Source organism: Podarcis liolepis (assembly GCF_965112155.1).
Source record: "Podarcis liolepis genome assembly, chromosome: 3".
Lineage (NCBI taxonomy): Eukaryota > Metazoa > Chordata > Lepidosauria > Squamata > Lacertidae > Podarcis > Podarcis liolepis.
In genome coordinates this window covers 94668832-94688662 of record NC_139557.1, presented here as the reverse complement: position 1 = coordinate 94688662, position 19831 = coordinate 94668832, and the positions used below count along the sequence as shown (strand labels likewise).

Sequence of the window (19831 nt, the reverse complement as noted above, 5' to 3'; positions counted from 1 at the left end):
ATAAGCAGCAATCGCTGTTCCCAGTTCCCACATCCTTGCAGACAAATAAGGGACAAAATAGTTCTCCCCTTTATTTAAAGAGGAAGACAATCCTTTTGGGCGGTGGGTTGTGGTGTTGTTTTTGGAATTAAAACAGACTCTCTCTCTCTCTCTCTCTCTCTCTCTCTCTCTCTCTCTCTCACACACACACACACACACACGGTGTTTTAAACCAAATTTAATTCTCTTCTAGTGGCATTCCAAATCATGATCCCAGTCTGACACCTTTAATTTAGCACGAGTTATTCAGGTCTTAAAAAAAATCAAATCAAGCTCTTTCCATTGCATCATACCAAATGTATATTTTGACTGAGTGCCTTTTATCTGATGAACTTCCTGAATTCCCTTCTTGCTTGGGTGAAACTTGTCAGACATCACTTTATTAGGTCATTTATTCTGTGCTATAAACTGTCTGATGACTTAGGTGGAATATGAAATTACCTCAGCTGCAGTTGCCTTAGAGCACAATCCTATACATGTCTACTCAAAAGTAAGTCTACTTATTTCAGTGGGCTTACTACCAGGAAACTTGAAATTGGATTGTAGTCACAGTGTCTGTGTTTTAACATACCAGATGCAAAGGATAGAAATCTATTTTGTAATTGAACTTTTAAGTGGCAAAATTGACTTGTTTAAGTTAATATTAGCTTTGTGAATGAAAGTGTAACACAAGAATGGGATGCCACTGAGAGAGCTGCTATTTTGCAGGTGTGATTTTGACCATAACAGACAACAGTCAACTGTGTTTCTCCATGTGTCCCAACCCTCTGAAACAGTTTGGGGTGTGAGCAAAAGGGCCACAGTATGGGAGCAAGGAAGGGAGAACCTCATTACATGATCAAAATCTATTCCACACATAGATGGGCACAGTTGAAATGATTGTTGCCCATTATGGTTGAAATCCTCACCTGCAAAATCTACTTGTATGACATTGGGTATAATACAGTATTTATATTAATCTTATACTTGTAACTGATAAGAACAGCCAGAAAAACAGGACTTCGAAGACATGGAGTGTACTATTTTTTGAGTATTAACCGTCAAAATATCTTTTACATTGTGATCAAAGTATCTTCACCTTTTAGTAAATGATAAATGAAGATTGTCTGACTTACTGGGCAGTACACACATAGTGGTTGGTATTCTGTTGTGTCCATCTACAAATGGATCAAACTTCTGCTTGTGCACGCAATAGGACTTCCATTCCTCCTCTTTACAGTCCTCCCTGAAGACTGCAGGAGGAGCAGAGAAAGAAGAAGTAATATTGTGCAATCAGAAGTCCACTTTCAAGATGGTGGATATCACACCAGGAGTAGATTGTGGTAATGTCCTCTTTCCCCAACCTCCCCCCTCTTGAGTGTGAATTCCCCCCATAGATCTTAACCACTGTTTAAGCCAGGGGTCTGCAACCCGCGGCTCTGGAGCCGCATGTGGCTCTTTTACACCTTTGCCGCGGCTCCGGGGCGGATACTAGTGAGGGGAGGAGGCGCATTGTGCGCCCCGACACTCCCCACTGTGGCGGACGCTGTACTGGCTGTGACGTCGCATGGGGGTGGTGCGTGCGTTAGTCACGCACCGTCCCAACATCACCTTCCCGCCCGCTGTCAGATCGCGGCTCCGGAGATATATTTGTTTTAAATGTCGCAATGGTTTTGCGGCTCCCAGTTTGTTTTTTTCTTCGGAAACGGGTCCAAGTGGCTCTTTTTGTCTTAAAGGTTGCAGACCCCTGGTTTAAGCACTGCAACAGTACAGTCGTCCCTTGGTTTTCGAGCAGCTTTGTTCTCGAACATTTTGGCTCCTGAATGCCGCAAACCCGGAAGTGACTGTTCCGGTTTGTGAACTATTTTTGGAAGCCAAACGTCCGACGGGGCTCCTGCAACTTCCAGTTGGCTGCAGGAGCTTCCTGCAGCCAATCAGAAGCCATGCTATGGTGCCCGAACATTTTGGAAGTTGAACGGAATCCGTTCCAAAAGGTACAACTGTAATGAAATTATATGTGGTTAAAGTTAACCTTGTAACCAGGCTTTGTTTAGTCTGATTTTAAATCATGGGTAGCAGAGGACCTGGTGCTGAGTTTCCTCAATCTCATTTTTTTAGCCCAGGGCAATCAAAATAGGATTCCCCATGTACCATTGTATGATGCGTATATTTCTTTGGTCAGTGTTATTCTGTCTGTCTGAGAAGTCAAAAACAAAAAAGCATGGTCTTTTTAATTATTGTGTTTTACATAAAGCAGAAGGCTTTCACTTTGACAAGTTTTATTTATATTCTTCCAGGAAACTGTTACTTGAATAATCTCTGGCTTTGTACTCAGCAAGCAAAAAGCATGGTTCTACATGACTGCTTTTGCATATGTACTCTCTCCAAAACAAATCTAATCTTGAATGTCTTGCAAATGAGGACATGGGGTTCACTAGGACAAATCTGGCAGCAGAATCAAAACTCTGGTATTTCTTTCATTTTACTGAGATCTTGGCTGCCAAAACGTTAGTATAGCAGCTGTACTAATGAATAGCATTAGTAATTGGGGTGGGGGGGAGTGTTTGGTTTTGATATGGAATGCTAGAACACATAACTTAGATCAGTGGTCTTCAACTTAGTAAAAATCCAGGGCTCACCTTTAACCTAAACATTTTTATTTTTTTTTAACCATATATTTATGTGGTGGTAGGATAATTCCATAGTGACCAACATAACCTTTACAATCTTTTTTTTTACATAATATTTTTCTTTTAGCGAATATTATTTGATTTCCATTTACCTTTTTTTTTTTTGTTAACTGGGTTGATCTTCCCTGCAAAAATATTCAAGAAGTATGCCACTGAGAGTTTAAACAACTTTCTTTTTATTGTTTTAACAGACATGACAAACACTAAAGTTTTGCAACCTCAAGTATTTATCTGAAACTTAGACAATTCTATCCTCTGAAACCATGAATATTTTTTCTGTCTGCAGCAATATACATATACAGCTAATGTTTCATAGATGACTGTCAAAATTACGTAAACTGTGGGTAAGCTGGGTTTTCTGGCAAATTAATTGTGACCAATGTAACATGAAAATTCATTAATAGGCACTTACAAATAACTACCTCCAAAGCAAGACCCTGTGCATATTGCACTTTACTCTGTATTCACAAATTACAGATCAGCACCAAGTCCATATGTGAAGTTGTAATGCCAACAGGAATTTACACTTGGCTATAGCAACACTCCAATTATTCTCCCCCCAAAAGGTTGAGAAATTGGCTAACAATTTCTCAACCTTTGCAGTAACTGAGTTGCCAGCTGTTTCAGTTTCCATACTTTCTGGCAGGATTACCCTTAGGGACATCATTCTGTCAAACAAAAAGACAGAATGAAATATATATTCATACATTTTGAAATATATGAGAAATTCATTTACACTTTATGTTCAAGACTCTTCAATCTTTTACAGGGTTGTATTGTTATCCAGAGGCAGATTTAGGGCCAATGTGCAGAATTAGGGCACTGTGCTGCTGAGGGTCCCCCAATTTAGTAGTGTACATTGTTACCTGAGAGGATACCTTTGAAACATGACTACCAATAATGAATTGCTATTGTTGAATTCTAGTGTTTCAGTTAGTTGCATTGTTTCCAGTCTTCATTTCTCCTACTCTCCAATTAAAAAATTCCTTCCAGTAGCACCTTAAAGACCAACTAAGTTAGTTCTTGGTATGAGCTTTCGTGTGCATGCACACTTCTTCTCCAATTAAAGTCAGTGAAGTCTGGTCCCTTAGGGCAATCTGGACTTAAATCCTACCAAGTGAAATGTCAAACAATTAAAAATCTCAAAGCCATACTCTTCCCTTGTCCTACAATCCTTCCAAAATCCATTTTAATTTAGACAGACTCAGGGAGACATTTCTTTCAACTGGCCAATCAGTTTTCTGCAGCACTCAGCCAATTTCAATCCAGAAGTATTGCTGTCAACACGAGGTCCCACCTGTCTCCTGGTAGAAAAACAGTGTGATAGTAAATCTGTATATTAATGGAGCTGCTGAATCTTAGCCCTGGTTGTACAGGTTTCACCTCCTTCCTGTTGTGACATTGTCAGTCCAGGCACATTAGCAGGTATACTTTTCTGTTAGACCCAGGAGCCAATACATCTCTTCTGAGTAAATTCAGAGCAGTTTGCTTAAAAGCCGCACCTACACAGAAGTAAAGCTCCTTTGATTAGCCTTGCATCTTTCCCTGTTTGTGTGAATGAGCTCCACTAGATATTAAAATGACTGTATAAAAGTTCTTTTGACCTTTTCTCTCCCCTTCTCCAGTGTCTCTGCTAAAAGAAAAGGATAAGATGAATGTGAAAGATTAATACACAAACTATATATTGTACTCCGTAAGGTTAGTTGTTGCTATTGAACCATTCCTACCTGATGAAAGCTTCATAGATTGCCTCTTCCAACAAGAGATTTATAATATATGTCCATGTGACAAGGTGCAACATGTTACATTTGGTTGTATGGTAAGCTCAAATGCATAGAATGTGTGTGCGCTAGCCCTGCCAAAGGCGTGAAGGAAGTACCATGCAAATGGTTGATTTGCATAAGCACAGAGCAAATACCATATGGAATGCTGCCATGGGAAGCATTAACAAGTGGCCTCTGTAAGTGGACTATGACATACAAAGGCAGCATCAGAAAAGACAGACAATTGAATAAGTCTGGCAGGGAGCATGCTTTCTTGTGCAAATAGAGGTTTCTTTGCTGTTTCAGAAATTTATTTTAGGTGGTGAATTAGCCAGATTTATTTCTGTATTAAACTTTCTATACCACCTTTCCAAAACAATTCTCCCAAGGCAATTCAGAAACTAATTAAAGCAATTTAAAAAATAAAATAAAGGAAAAAACCCTGAGAGGAGCAGTGTGTACATAGAGGCAAAGATGCAACAGAAAGCCTGCACAGCCAATAGTTTGGAGCTAAGAAGCAGGATGCTGTAAAGGTTAAGGCAGAAGAGGCAAAAACCCTAAAAGTCTAGTGAAGTAAAGCTTGGACTTGGTCCAGAAGATCTCAAAGCCCAGGGAGTGTCAAGGGAGCAGGGTCTTCGCAAGCTGGGTATGCTAGGTTCACGCCATTTGAAAGATTTAAAGGATGGAACGAGACTGTTGAATTGAACCTAGAAACAAACTGGCAGCCTAAAGAACATGTAACACTGGCCATACCATTTTGCACAGCTGTTGCTTCCAGACAGTCTTGAAGGACAACACCCAGACAAGAAATGACTGTGATTGATCTGCATGCTTTCTAAGGAATTATTAAACATTGCCAAGGTCTTAGATTTCCAGATGCAGCTGGCCTATTAGATGCAGCTGATAAACATTGCACCTGACCTCATCTGCACTTAAGCTTCCAGGTCAATCATTCAATTATCCCGGGGAGAAAGACAATGAGCCTGAGCTTGCTCCTAATCTCACATTTGGGTTCTACCCTAGGGGCAAAGTAGTGGTTGAGCAGGTCTTCCAGATACCCATCTTAACTAATTTCTTGTTTCTACAGCTTTTTTGGGGGGAGGGGTTAACTTATAATGCTCAAAACTATGCAGTACTTGCTAAAAAGGAAATGCTGGAGCATTGTAGTATACCTTTTTAGTTACTGATGTGAAGATAGTAACACATAACCTCAAAAAAATGCTGAAGGAATTTGTGGTTCTTCTGTAATGGGCAATTTATGCTCTCATAATCCATGTAATGGCAGGTTCTCTGTTTCAATATCCTCACAGGAAAGATGTGAGCTAGAATTCCAGAGGAGGGGCAGACTTTGGTCTTTCAAATTTCAGCGGTGCCCTGTGCAAGGCCAAAATTCTGCACCTTGCATTACCCTAAATCTACCTCTGGCCAGAGTACAAGCTTTTAAACATGAAATATGTTTTGTAAAATATACGTGTCCTCATAGTATTCCATTTGGAAAATCTGAATTATTGGACTGGGTTGGTAAGTACAGTTTTCTTTCTCAGATTTTGATTGTGAAGGATAAATGTGGAATTTACATCCCTGGGTAGGAGAGACGACCAACAGAAGTCCAACAAAATAAGTGGCTGTTAGTTACTGGTACAAAGTAATGGATTTGATACCCTATAATGTTTCAAGCTCTTGCTGTCCTTCAAGATGAACCTCAAGGTGAATCAGTCCATTAAGCCCAGAGATGTAAGTGCTTGCAAAGATTAGGTTTCCCATCCTCAAACATTACCAGTCATAATTCTTTTTACTGGTACATTATAAAACTTATTTGAGTATCTTTCTCAATACATAACAGTAAATTACTAATTTTAAAACAACTTCTCCATAGGGCTACAATTGGAGATTGTAATCTGACCCCCTTTGACTTTTCTTTATCTAACATTTCTTGCTCATATGCAAGCTTAGATAATTATTGTGTCCCTTTCACAGTCCAAGAATTAAAACACACACACACACGAACACAAAACTGATGAATGAATTACGACATCAGCAACACCTCTTCTGTAGGCTAAAGCAAATTAAATCTTATCTAGAGTTAACACAATACTTCAATGCCTCCAAAAGATTAAGTATAAAATAAAATGACCAAGAGCTCAGGGCAACCCCTTAATCTTTTTATGCTGGACTTAAATTTTCGTTGCTGTCAAAGCCAAGCTCAGTATAAACTGTTCATTTCCTGAAAGAACAGTCACACAACACTAAAGGGTTGTAAGATATGGGGGGGGGGAATGTGCCTCATACATTTATCTAGTTGGTAACGTAACAGGTATGAATAACATCCTCCATTTACCTTTGCCCATAAATACAAAATATTTGAACCCCCGTTTCATATGGCCAATGGCATTGCAGATAAAAGCTGTGAAATATTTCCTGAAGGCATGACAGTGAGAGCTGGAGATATAATGACAAATAAGCCACATTTGTGAAATTTGTCTCCCATCACTTGAAACATCCCATCTCTCTTCCCCATCCCTTTCTTTTGAGCAGCTGTTTTCCTCTACTAGGGTGAAGTAGAGGATATGGCATTCCAGTATGGTTTAGGCAATGATGCATGTATTTTGGGAGGTGGGAGGGAAATCAAATGGGGGCAGTGATGGGTGGGAGGGAAATCAATCCAGAAAGTTATGCTAAGTGAGCCGGACTTCAGAAAGCCATAATATGCAAAAGAGGTCTGTTTAGCTACTTCAGTTCTTCTGCTTTCTTGCTTCTATCTCTGTGGACAAGTACTTCAGATGCAGAGTGCACATTTCTGCAGCTCAGAATATAAGAAATTTCTTAAGCAATGAAGCCTTAGGAAAACCAAATCTATTTTTACTCACTTGGGGCTGTAGGCAGGCTGTTGTTAACCACAGCATGGCCTTGGAAAATACCTTGTAACTGATGTAGTTCCTGCATGTACTTTGCAATTACTTTAAGGTTACCAGATTTTTTTCAATGAATCCGGGGACACTTTTCAACTTCAGTAGGAATGATAGGATTTTGTATGGAGACTGATTTGTAAATCCGGGGACTGCCCCAGGAAATGGGGACATCTGGTAACCTTAAGTTTCTTCATAGAATCATAGAGTTGGAATAGACCACAAGGGCCATCGAGTCCAACCCCCTGCCAAGCAGGAAACACCATCAGAGCACTCCTGACATATGGCTGTCAAGCCTCTGCTTAAAGACCTCCAAAGAAGGAGACTCCACCACACTCTTTGACAGCAAATTCCACTGTCGAACAGCTCTTACTGTCAGGAAGTTCTTCCTAATGTTTAGGTGGAATCTTCTTTCTTGTCGTTTGGATCCGTTACTCCGTGTCCGCTTCTCTGGAGCAGCAGAAAACAACTTTTCTCCCTCCTCTATGTGACATCCTTTTATATATTTGAACATGGCTATCATATCACCCCTTAACCTCCTCTTCTCCAGGCTAAACATGCCCAGCTCCCTTAGCCGTTCCTCATAAGGCATCGTTTCCAGGCCTTTGACCATTTTGGTTGCCCTCCTCTGGACACGTTCCAGTTTGTCAGTGTCCTTCTTGAACTGTGGTGCCCAGATCTGGACACAGTACTCCAGGTGAGGTCTGACCAGAGCAGAATACAGTGGCACTATTACTTCCCTTGATCTAGATGCTATACTATTGATGCAGCCCAGAATTGCATTGGCTTTTTTAGCTGCCGCGTCACACTGTTGGCTCATGTCAACTTTGTGGTCAACCAAGACTCCTAGATCCTTTTCACATGTACTGCTCTCAAGCCAGGTGTCACCCATCTTGTATTTGTGCCTCTCATTTTTTTTGCCCAAGTGCAATACTTTACATTTCTCCCTGTTAAAGTTCATCTTGTTTGTTTTGGCCCAGTTCTCTAATCTGTCCTTTTCCAGTGCATTTGTTATACTGTATGGTTACCACTGATAGATGTGTTTGTCTATTTAGTTGGAAAAAAGATTAGGGGAAAATACAACCGATTTTATAACTTTTAAGGATTGTTAAAATATTTAAAAGCCCTAATATATTTATAGTTACGGGCTTGTGAAAAATGCTTGCTAATGTTCAGCTGTTTTGCTCTTTGTTTGCTTGCTTGCTTGTTTTCCCCCTCATTGGGCTAGTCTGTGACTTCCTGAGTTTGCAAAAAGGGTTCAAGGAGTATTACATTGAAATTAAGAAAGTGGCTCACTTCCCAGCTGCAATTGAAAGAACAAAGGTCAAATTTTAAATAAAGCAAAAGTTAATGAGTAAAATTATTTACCTGAATTAGCAATGGACATGTAGTACATTGATACATAATGGAACCAAGGAAGGGACTAGAGGGAAGTCAATTTGTTTTGTTTTTGTATTGTTGTTGTTGTTATTTTTATTATCTTTGGGAAGTTAATAAATTGTTAGAACTAGCATTGCATACCACTCTAAGATTGAAATTTTTGTGATTGAAATCATCTATAGAGCATTTTTGCTGGTTTGTTCACACTCGCAACTCTGTTGTGAGGTGGGTCTTCCTATTCCCATTTAACATTTGTTTTATAATTCATTAATCCTAAATAGATTAATATTGCTCTGTTGTTTACTCTTACAGCACACATCTGTCGATGGATATACTGAGCCCCATGTCCAGCCCACAAAATCAAGTAGCAGACAAAACATACCCCGTTGCAGAAACTCAATCACATCTACAAATGAAGACCATCCTCACATTGGGAATTACCGCTTACTAAAAACAATAGGAAAAGGAAATTTTGCTAAAGTGAAGCTGGCTAGACATGTTCTTACTGGTAGAGAGGTAAGCTGTTTGTCTTTTTTTGCTTGGTAACAGTAGCCTGTGTTGCCTTATTCACACTTGTCTGTCTGCAGTGAACATGCTTATTCTCTAGCTCTGTGATTGAATATGTAACAGGCTTTTCTTAGAGCCGAATGAGACATCAGGGCAGCAGACGAGTGGGCAGAATTATGTGTACTACTAAATCTCTTTGAAGAGGTAGGTTTGGAATTGAGATATTTTAAGATACAACAAGAGCATTTGAAGAGTAGGATTCCCCCGAAACAGCTGTCTTTCTTGCGGTGGGATGGTAAGATCGGAAGTAAACCCCACCAAAAGAAAAGAGTTTTATAAATGCTTTTAAAAAAAAACTTCTCTTCCCCATCCATGCTGCCTTGAACTCCCCTATTTTATAGGAGATCAGAAGGTCCCATGGTTGGATACTGTTCCTGTCCCATCTAGTTGTGCCCTGATCAAAAGATAAACCATATTTGTGTGGAGACAAGAGTGGGCAAGGGTTTGGAGTGGAGATCTTCTCTGAAAGCTCTAACTTTACTTATAGAAGTGAAAATGCTTAGTTGAAATTCAAAATATTCTGAAATCTCTTAATTTCCCTGCTTCCAAATGCTAATAATAGAAAAAGGGAAATCACCACCTGTAGCCATAGGAAGCGATTCTTCCCTGCCCCATTCCTCTGCTGCTGGCTGGAATACATCACTGATTGCAGATTACTGACATTGCCAGCACAAGAAACCTCTGTAAATAGATTGTATTGGACAGAGTGGATAGAAAAAAATGCTCTGAGAACATTAATTGTGGATGGGCCTGTGTATGCAGTATAATCAGGTTGACTTCTTCCAAATACCCGTAGTTTTCGCTCCATAAGACACACTTTTTTGCTCCATAAGATGCACCCATTTTTTAGAGGAGGAAAGCAAGGGGGGAAATACAGAGGGCGCAAGGGAGAAAGATCCCCCTCCGTGCTGGCTCCTGGCTGCTCTCATGCAAGTCACAGAGCCCCTCAGACAGAGGGAACTCTAAAGAGTTTTCTAAAGCCCCCCGCCTCGTCTCTCCCCACCCCCTCGCGCGGGCACCACCATTAGGATGCTTGCACGGGTGGCGTGCCATGCCCCTGCTGCTCCAGGAACCAAAGTTCCCAGCTCCGCTGCTGCCAGGGACCACACATTCGTTCCATAAGATGCACAAACATTTCCCCTTACTTTTTAGAAGGGAAAAGTGCCTCTTATGGAGCGAAATATACAGTAATACCAAACATCGCCTGACACCGTGAAGCCCCTGAACATGTTGATAGGCCCACTATTTTCTTGGAATTGTCAGTGTTTCAAGGAGCTTAATTTCATTGTTTTTGTCTGACTGTTTGCTAGTGTTCTGTGTAAAATACTGCTTGTATTTTAAACTTTAAAAACTGTAAACTTCTACACCAGCGGTTCTCAACCTGTGGGTCCCCAGATGTTGTTGGACTACAACTCCCATCATCCCTGAGCTCTGGCCTTGCTAGCTAGGGGTGATGGGAGTTGTAGTTCAACAACATCTGCGGACCTACAGGTTGAGAAAGGCTGTTCTACACTGACTTCATTTGTTTGCAATGCTAAGCTGTGATCTAGAGTTAGGTGAACAAGATTCAAGCTTATGCTCACCCCTTTTCTGTTTCAATTGCTTTTGCTTTCATTTGCGATTATCCACAGTTGCATGTGATTAGTTAACCACAGTTTAGTGCAACATCTGAACCCTAAATTGTATTTAACTGGTGTCATTAAACAAACCAGCTTTCTAAGCCACAGTTTGAGCTTTGCTGTGTTTGCATGTAACACTAAGCCAAACTATAGCTTAGTGAAAACAGCTGAACTCTCGGGGAAGAGGTTGCAGCCACTCTTGGTCCTTTTAGAATTTAGTGTGTTCCTTGAACGCAGAACTTGTGGGTTAAGTTCCCACCTGCTTAAGGACCAGGCAGGATCAAAGTGCATGCAGACTCTTCTCTGGTAGCCAATGAATTCATGAAGTCCCAGTAGTTTGCCTACTTATGACGTGCAAACCAGGCCATTGGCTTATTTCAGTAAACCATAGTTAAGATTAATCACAGTTTGTCTTGGTTCAGAAGTAACACTAAGCTGCAGTTAGCTAAAAACAAGCTAAAGTTTCTCATCTCCTTGAAACAGAACAAGAGGGGAACAGAAGGTAAATGTGTCACTAAACTATAGTTTAGTGCTGTGTCCAAAGAAAGCCAGTGTCTGCCTAAAAACACTCACCTGTTGGTACCTTCAAAAGAGTGATTTCTTTATATCCCTAGGTTGCTGTGAAAATAATAGACAAAACCCAACTAAATCCTACCAGCCTACAAAAGGTAAGATGTTTCTTTGAAAAGGTTAAATATGTTGTCACTTCAATAATTTGGCCCATGTGATTTAAAAATAAAAATATTTTTATTCTTCCTTGTTTATAATGTTTTTGCTTTACAGGGCAATTGAATTGCTCTGAAGTTTTTATGCCCTGAATCCTTGGTCAGTTACATTGAGATAGAGAGATGCCTTCCGTTCCAGATGTGAGGAGGGGGCCACACTAACATGACCTTCCTTCTGAAATATTTGAAGCATGTCCTATGCAGTGGAGCTGATCCATATGTCTAGTTGGTGCACCCAAAAGTTTTCTGTGTGTAGCAGCCATAAAACACATACAATTTTAAGCAGCCTCCAAAGTAGTTCCCATCTTAGTCCAGGTTCAGCTTTAATCAAGTCACTCACCTCTAGTCCCATGTAGGAACTGCCTGAGGTGATGCTGGTGCATATTTTCTTGGCATAAGTGAACTGAAATTCCTGAAATAAATAAGTTACATTTCTTACTTCTTTAGCCAACCAAGATCTCATAATGGATTTGGGCAGTATTGTATGTTGGAAAGGAGAATTAAGTCCCACTGAAATCTAGAACTCTAAAATATTGGTAGTTATACTTCTGTAGATTTGGAGTGATGTCACTTTCTTGAAGAAAAGTGTCCTGTGGGTTGAAGAAAAGTATGTTATATGTTTAAGCATTTTGTGAAGTATATTCATTTTAACCTTTCCTGAGAAATAAAGCAGTTATTCAGATCTCTTTCTCTGGATCTCCTTGCTGCAATCTTGAACATTCAGTCACTGGTTTGAGAAACTGGTTAAGAACAATTCCCTGCCAGACTTCAAATAGTGGTAGAATTTGCAGTAAGGTTTTGGGTGTAGTTTTTTTTAAAGTTTGGGCAGGGTCAAATTAGTTAAAGCCCAGAGAGTCTAAAGATTACTTACAATGGGCTAGATCCTGACTAAATTAGTTGAACTTAGTTTTCAGTGAAACGTTAGTCTTCACCCGAAGCAGACCCCCTTTATTTCAATGGGATCTTAGTGCAATAAACCTAGTCTGGTTCTAATCCAGTATCTCTATACAAGCAACTTACCACTGGTATTTCATAGACACTTATCTAAGTGTGAAACTACATCTTAAACATTTTTGAATTTTGCATTCTGCAGTTATCCTTAGAATGTGTAAAAAAACACCCTAAGTAAAATAGTTCTCTATTTTTTACAGTTGTTCCGAGAAGTACGAATAATGAAGATTTTGAACCATCCTAATATTGGTAGGGATTTGACATTTGTCTTGCTGAATCATATTAATTTTTTCCTGTGTTTGCTTTTTCTTCTAACTTTGAAGAATCTCACTAGGTGACTTTTAGATTTGTGTTCAAGGTCCTAATGCATATTAAAAAGACATCCACATCCACATTAGAGGAAGCCTAAATACCAAGCAGGTCGCTTCAGAGGTATTGGGATCACTTGCTATCAGGACCCTACATGCCCCCACTTCAGATGACACATCAGTACTAAAATGAAGTGGGCTGCTTCAGAGGTACTTAGACATTCTCCAAAACAAAGCAGATTGTCTGTAGTCAAGTGGACTTGTCCCAAAACTGCATAGAACTTTCCAGCCTCTGCTTAAAAAAGCCTCATCCTATCTCCTCTCAGTCTCCTCTTTTCCAGGCTAAACATATCCAACTCCCTCAAGTGTTCCTCATAAGGCTTGCTTTCCAGACCCTTGATTATCTTGGTCATCCTCCTCTGCACCCATTTCAGCTTATCAGTATCCTTCTTAAACTGTGGTGTCCAGAACTGGACACAGTCTCCCGGTGTGGTCTGCTCAAGGCAGAATAAAGTGGGACTATTGCTTCCCTTAATTGGGACAATATACTTCTGTTGATGCAGCCTAGAATAGCATTACCTTTTTTTTGCTGCATCACACTGTTGACTCACAATGTTTTACTTCTAGGAAATATGCTAGTTCATTGGAACTATGTAAATTCTCACCAAGTAGAGCCTGTGACTTGCATCATTCTCTGGTAACCTTCTGCAGGGCCAGTGACTCATCAGATTAGTTCTTTAGCCTTTCATGAAGTCCTGTTAACAGTAGAACACACTCTTAGGGATGCCCTTAAGTGATTGTTTATCCTGTGTTTTCAAGCTATGATCTGACTTAATTTGGTAAGGAATTAATTTATGGCTGTAGTGTTTTGTGAAAATGGGGCACTGATTTTTATCAACATGGATTTTTAACATTGCTCTTTGTTAAATCGATACCACTTTGATAAGAAAAAATGAGGCCTGTGAATAAGAGCAGGTTTGCAAAGTGTGTAACTTTCCCTTTCTGCTTTAGTTTTCCCCACCTTTAGAGCCCCACTTTGTGATGACAATTCTTCTGGCTGAGGAAGGCAGAACAGTTTTGTTCCAGAGACAGTTATTGTTGCTGAATCGGCCAGAGGGCTTGTTGCATACAAGGTATACACATTGCTGCATACAGGGTATGCCCTTTTTTACTCCTTCCAGCTGAGTGTGCTGCCTTTCCAACATGCTTAGCTTTCGTTCACTTATTCTTAAACTATTGAACAACAATAATTTTGTTAATATATTTGATAGGCAGTGTCCTGGTTCTTAGTTGTTCTACTTTCGCATCTAGCATTTAACTTCAGCGAAAACAAAATATGGCCATTTTCTAACTGATTCTAGAGAAGTGGGTGGTTTTACTTCTACAAATTTCATCTCTAGAGCCAAACTTTGACTTGGATATCCATTAAATTTTGACGTAGATAAGAAATAACATTTTACCTGTTTTAAAATGTTCTTTACTGTTTGTGCTAAGGCATTTTGTTATCAACTTTTTATCTTGCAGTTAAATTATTTGAAGTTATTGAAACAGAGAAAACATTATACTTAGTTATGGAATATGCCAGTGGAGGTAAGCAAACATTCCATTCTACTTTTATGGGCTGATTTGAAATGTAGGAATTTGAAGATGGAAGTGGGGCTGGCATAACACCTCAGAGCTGTGATGTACTTTTGGTATCTATTGCATGACACTCCGCTGCATAAGAGACATAGTTTCCATAGGACATAGTTATCTTTTTTGTTGATGTAGGCTGCTTTATAGTCTGTGTCCTTGAAAAGGACAGCCTCGTTCTCACCTACAGCAGATGAGTTGGTAGGTCTTTGACTGGACTAAAATACTTCAGAGTGAATCTGGAGACTTACACGATCCCCCACCCCCAGAAAAAACAACCAGAAAGTATTCCTAGCATGTAATGCAGAAGAGTTCTAGCCTAACCTATTCCCTGACAATGTTGGATTTCTATGTATAGGAATGTTTTTGGTTGAGGAATATTTCAGCATGTGACTTATTTTCTGCAGTGTGAAGTAGTCTAGTCCACACAGGTTTACTGCCTAATTTTCTGTTGTGTGAGAAGTCATCATGCATAAGCAGCTCATCAGCTCGGTTTAAATAAAGCAGTTTAGCCTAATAGGTTTGGTGTAGAAGTTTGGTGCTGATAGAAAAGAAACTCTTCTAGGGAGCCCATATTTTGAAGTTCAAGTGGTAGAAGTTCTGCTAAGAATGAATTCTTCATGCTCAGGAAAGATGAAGCTGATATCCTACACTGGATGAGAAACTGAGTTACTAATCTTCACACAGTTTGGATTGTGTTTCTCCAATCATCAGAGGATTGGATGAGGAGGACTTTATTTATTTATTTATTTATTTATTTGTGGGTGGGCAGGCTAGTTAAAATAGTTTCTAGGCCCAGGGGCGTAGGAAGGTGGGTGCGGCCCGCCCCTGGTGTAATCCTTGACGGAAGTGACAAAATGGCACGGGGGGGGGGCATTACCATGGGGCCTGGCATGCAGCGTGCCCGGACCACATGTCTCTCCTGGGAATGACGCGGTGGCTCGGGACTCCGCGCTGCCCGGAACAGCAGTCTGGGGGTTTCATCTGCCAGGCAGACTCCGTGGGCAGCTCTCCATGCTGCCCCTGTGTGTGGATCCCATGCGCAGATCACCCCGCCATTCTGGGTGTTGGAGCAGTTAGCTACACCCCTGTCTAGGTCTGTAATTTTTGTGGACATTTCTGCAAGCCTGTGACAGAGGAATCCCCCCATAACTAACTATCTTTTCTGTTAGAGGAGGGCAAAGTCAACAGAAATAAGGGCCAGTATGCTCGATTCATCACATCACTCAAAACAAGTTTACAAAATAATTTATTGTAATTTTTGTAAAGTTTTTTAAATTATTTAATTTGTAATGTATATAAAACAAAGAGAATAACAGACAAAAATGAAAACAAAACTATAAAATAAGCGCATATAATGAGTAGATGCATGTGAGTTAAAAGTCCCAAGTAAACGCTATCAACTCTATCTGATCATCAAGTATTGCTTCAGATTTGACAGGCTTGTGACGAGGCTTGTCTTGAAAATGATGGTTCTGCTGTATGTGTCATAAAGGAATCCCAGATCATATAAAAGGGGTCTTGAGGTTCTAGGCCTTGTCACTCTCAAACTGTGTGTGATTTTCTCCATTATAATTATTTTATGAAGTAATAGTTACCAAGCATCCAGTGTGAGATTTGGGGCTGTTTTCCATTGAATTGAAATTACTATTCATGTCATTGAGATCATATATAAGAGCAATTGTTTTGAAAATACACGTACATTGGTACCATCAAAAATATTCAGTAACATTAATTTTGGGCAACAGACAATAGTTTCCTTAGTAATATTTATCATTTATGTCAAAATTAAATTCAAAAAACCACTGACTGACATTTCCACCATAAATGATACTACAGTATGTACCAAATTTATTGCAGCCACTCTTACAATTAGGTGATGTAGAAGAAAACATTTTTGACATTTGCAAAGAAGTGTAATAATTTTAAGGAGTTTTTGCTAAGAAAACTGGAATCAGATTTTAAAATTTGGGTCAAGATGCCCAAATTTTATTCCAATCCTTAGGAAGAATTTGTGTGCCAATATCTAGCTCCCATATCTTTTTAACCAGTTCCATAGAGCTGTAAGTTACATTAAGTAATATGGAGTACAATTTAGAAACAAATCCTTTTTCTCCTCTATCCATTGTGCTTAATAAATTTTCAAATTGTGTTAAAGGTTTCAGAGCTTGTGTTTTTACATGTTCTTTTATAATAAAACTATGAATTTGATTAAAATAAATCCAGTTTGTGTTAAGATTTGACCAGTTTAGTTTTCTTTGGTTATTGTACTGCTTATCGATAAGACCTATGTGCCTGGCCTTTCCTTCCAACAAGGAGTAATCCAAATAATATTTTTATGAGTTGCTTAAGATATTTCTTGAACACATCTCAGGAAACAGATCCATGTCCATAAATTTGGTGTTATTGGGAGGCCTAAAGCTTCACTTATAGGTTGGGTGGTAGTCAGAAATCAGCTTGGGAGGGTGTGGGGAAACCGAAGGGGGAAAGCCCTCTTGCATTAGTCAGAGTCCTTGTGCTGGCTTCTGTTGAAGGAATGAGTTAGTTGACTGACAAGCACTTTGATATGACACCAGGGAAACCTGTGCAATATAATTCTGTTCCATTCTGCTTTAGGAGAAGTGTTTGACTACTTGGTGGCACATGGAAGAATGAAAGAGAAAGAGGCACGTGCAAAATTTAGACAGGTAAGAAAAAAGGTCTTATAAAGTGAACCTGAAATGCTGGCTTCAAGAAAAAATACATTTTAGTGTTGTGAACTAAGCGCAGGAAATGTAGATCCCGTTCACACTAGGTATTAAGTGTGAAATGGCTGACTTGGTTCGCTCATATTTTTACTAGGCATAATCTCTTATTATCCAACAGTGGCCCTCTAATGTTTTCCCTGTGCTTCTTTCATCTATTTGGGGACATAAAAAAAATCATTATTATTTTTTTACAAAGGAAAAGAACAGGAACACAGTGCCTACAGATGTAGATCTCTTTAGTACAGCTCTTTTATCTTTTTGCAGATGCCTGCTCTTTGACATGTACAGGGATGCTTCAGTCCTGCATCAACCCTCCCAACTTCTGTACTTTTCTGTGGAATTTTGCTTAGGGAACTTACAGCCATGAATGATTTGGGTCTCCTCTTCCCATAATACTTCTTTACAAAATCATCAAAAACATTTAACAAGTCATAAAAAAGAGCTTGATGGTAGGAAGGCTAGGACGGGTTGAAATTGCTTTAAGGAAGGTTGCAGTCATAGAATTGTAGAGTTGGAGTCCAATCCTTTATAATGCAGGTATCCTGCCCACAGCTATCCCTGGGTGGTCTCAAACTACCAACCTTTTGGTTAACAGCTAGACCCAGCTTCCTCAACCGTTCCTCGTAAGGCTTGTTTTCCAGATCCAATATCAACTTGGTCCCCTTCCTCAGCACATAGTTATGTGGGAGTAAGACCCTGACCAAATATGCAGTAGGATTGAGCAATAACAATGTATTGACACTGATATGACACCACCATAATGGGTTTAATAACAGGTGGAGACGAATCAGCGTATAGAGGGGAGGTCCAAAATATATTTACATGGTGCCTAGGGAACAACTTGCACCTTAATATCAGCAAGACAAAGGAGATGGTGTTGGGCTTTCGGAGGAAGAGAGGGGAACTAGCCCCGCAAGTTGTACAAGTGACAATAAAGTATTTCAGTTGAAGGAGAAGGGAGGCAGACTAAGTCGCAACACTGGCCATTAGAGATATAGCCAACCATGAGGCACAGAGAAAGTTACAGTATAAAAGCTATATGAGGATAGGAAGGGGAATGCTACTGAAAATTAGACCGGGTCACTGACAGAGATACTTCTACTAGCACACCACTGATTATCAAGAGCATGGGTAGGCAAACTAAGGCCCGGGGGCCGGATCCGGCCCAATCGCCTTCTAAATCCGGCCCGCAGACTGTCTGGGAATCAATGTGTTTTTACATGAGTAGAAGGTACCTTTTTATTTAAAATGCATCTCTGGGTTATTTGTGAGGCATAGGAATTCGTTCACCCCCCCCCCCAAAAAAAGAAATAGTCCGCCCCCCCAGAAGGCCTGAGGGACAGTGGACCGGCCCCCCTGCTGAAAATGTTTGATGACCCCCGATCAAGAGAGACTGATTAGCACCAAGTCCTCTGCTCTTCCTGGAGCAAAGGACAGTTTGGCTGGGAGGAGAGAGGAAAAAGACAGCAACAGAAGCAGCACAACTTGCAGTGTAGAAAAATGACAAGGAAGGATATTCAGCCACTGGCAGGAAAGAATTGAGTCTCCAAGAAGTAGAACAAGGAAGATCTGTATCTCTGGTGCAGGATGCGGATGGTGCTGTGGTCTGAACCACTAAGCCTCTTGGGCTTGCCAATCAGAAGGTCGGCAGCTCAAATCCATGCAACGGGGTGAGCTCCTGTTGTGTTGTAGCAACTTCTGCCATCCTAGCAGTTCGAAAGCATTCCAGTACAAGTAGATTAATAGATACTGCTGTGGCGGGAAGGTAAATGGTGTTTCTGTGCACTCTGGCACTCATGCGCCAGTAGTGGTTTAGTCATGTGGACAAATGCCAGCTCCCTCTGCCTGAAGCGAGATGAGTGCTGCATCCCATAGTCATCTGGACTTAATTGTCCAGGGGTCCTTTACATTACACCTATCACTGGTGCCTTATTCTGCCTTCCCCCACTTGCTTTATTTGCTGCAAAAGAATGTCATTTTAATTATTTTGTGAGGGTCAAAGCTAAAAATAAAAATTAAATACTTAAGAAATTAGTCTCTCCTCTTTTCCCTACCCTGTACAGTCCTCCCTTTCCCATGTGGATGGTTTAAATGGGGAAATAATACTGTTTTATGTGCTGTATGGAACCAGTCTTCAAATTCCACTTTATTGTGCAACAGCAGCACTTCAGCAGTGTTAAAGAGCTCTAGTGCGGAAAGGCCCATTGCTTTAGTTCCTAAGTATTTAAAGTATTAGAGCATGCTTTAGGAATATTTTCAATGGGTTGGATCCAAAGGTCATTCTTTTGACTTTCAGGAAAGTTTGATTGTATTGCAAGTTTTTTTCAGATCTTTGAAAACACTGTGCCTTTTAATGTTTGTGTGTGTGCCCTAATTTACTCTTGGGGAACCTGGGCAACTTGTTCAGCACCAAGGAGAGCATTCAGAATACATAATAAGTTCAAAGACTGCAGCAACGCAACATATTTTGTTAAGATCGCTTGCAGTAAATAGGAATCTTAAAAATGTGATTTAAGTTCAACTTT

At 40.1% G+C, this 19831-nt stretch overlaps 1 protein-coding gene and 1 long non-coding RNA gene across 9 annotated transcripts in view; one reads left to right on the top strand and one right to left on the bottom strand.

Moving 5' to 3' along the window:
* Nucleotides 1–19831, top strand: part of MARK1 (microtubule affinity regulating kinase 1) — a 71304-nt gene that overhangs the window by 23467 nt on the left and 28006 nt on the right. For 4 of the 8 annotated variants that reach the window (XM_083496071.1, XM_083496069.1, XM_083496070.1 and 1 more), the window contains exons 2-6: nucleotides 9070–9273; nucleotides 11558–11611; nucleotides 12820–12868; nucleotides 14452–14517; nucleotides 17176–17246. In XM_083496071.1, the coding sequence (XP_083352197.1) occupies nucleotides 9070–9273; nucleotides 11558–11611; nucleotides 12820–12868; nucleotides 14452–14517; nucleotides 17176–17246 (444 nt within the window). Of the gene's footprint in view, nucleotides 1–9069; nucleotides 9274–11557; nucleotides 11612–12819; nucleotides 12869–13938; nucleotides 14061–14451; nucleotides 14518–17175; nucleotides 17247–19831 lie in introns of those variants that run through there. The other 4 variants (XM_083496074.1, XM_083496073.1, XM_083496072.1 and 1 more) reach the window with 2 other exon arrangements.
* On the bottom strand, nucleotides 636–4911 carry LOC310703696. The gene is made up of 3 exons (XR_014524322.1): nucleotides 3759–4911; nucleotides 1764–3672; nucleotides 636–1425 (listed from the first exon to the last, which is right to left on the bottom strand). It is a non-coding gene; the product is annotated as an uncharacterized lncRNA (long non-coding RNA).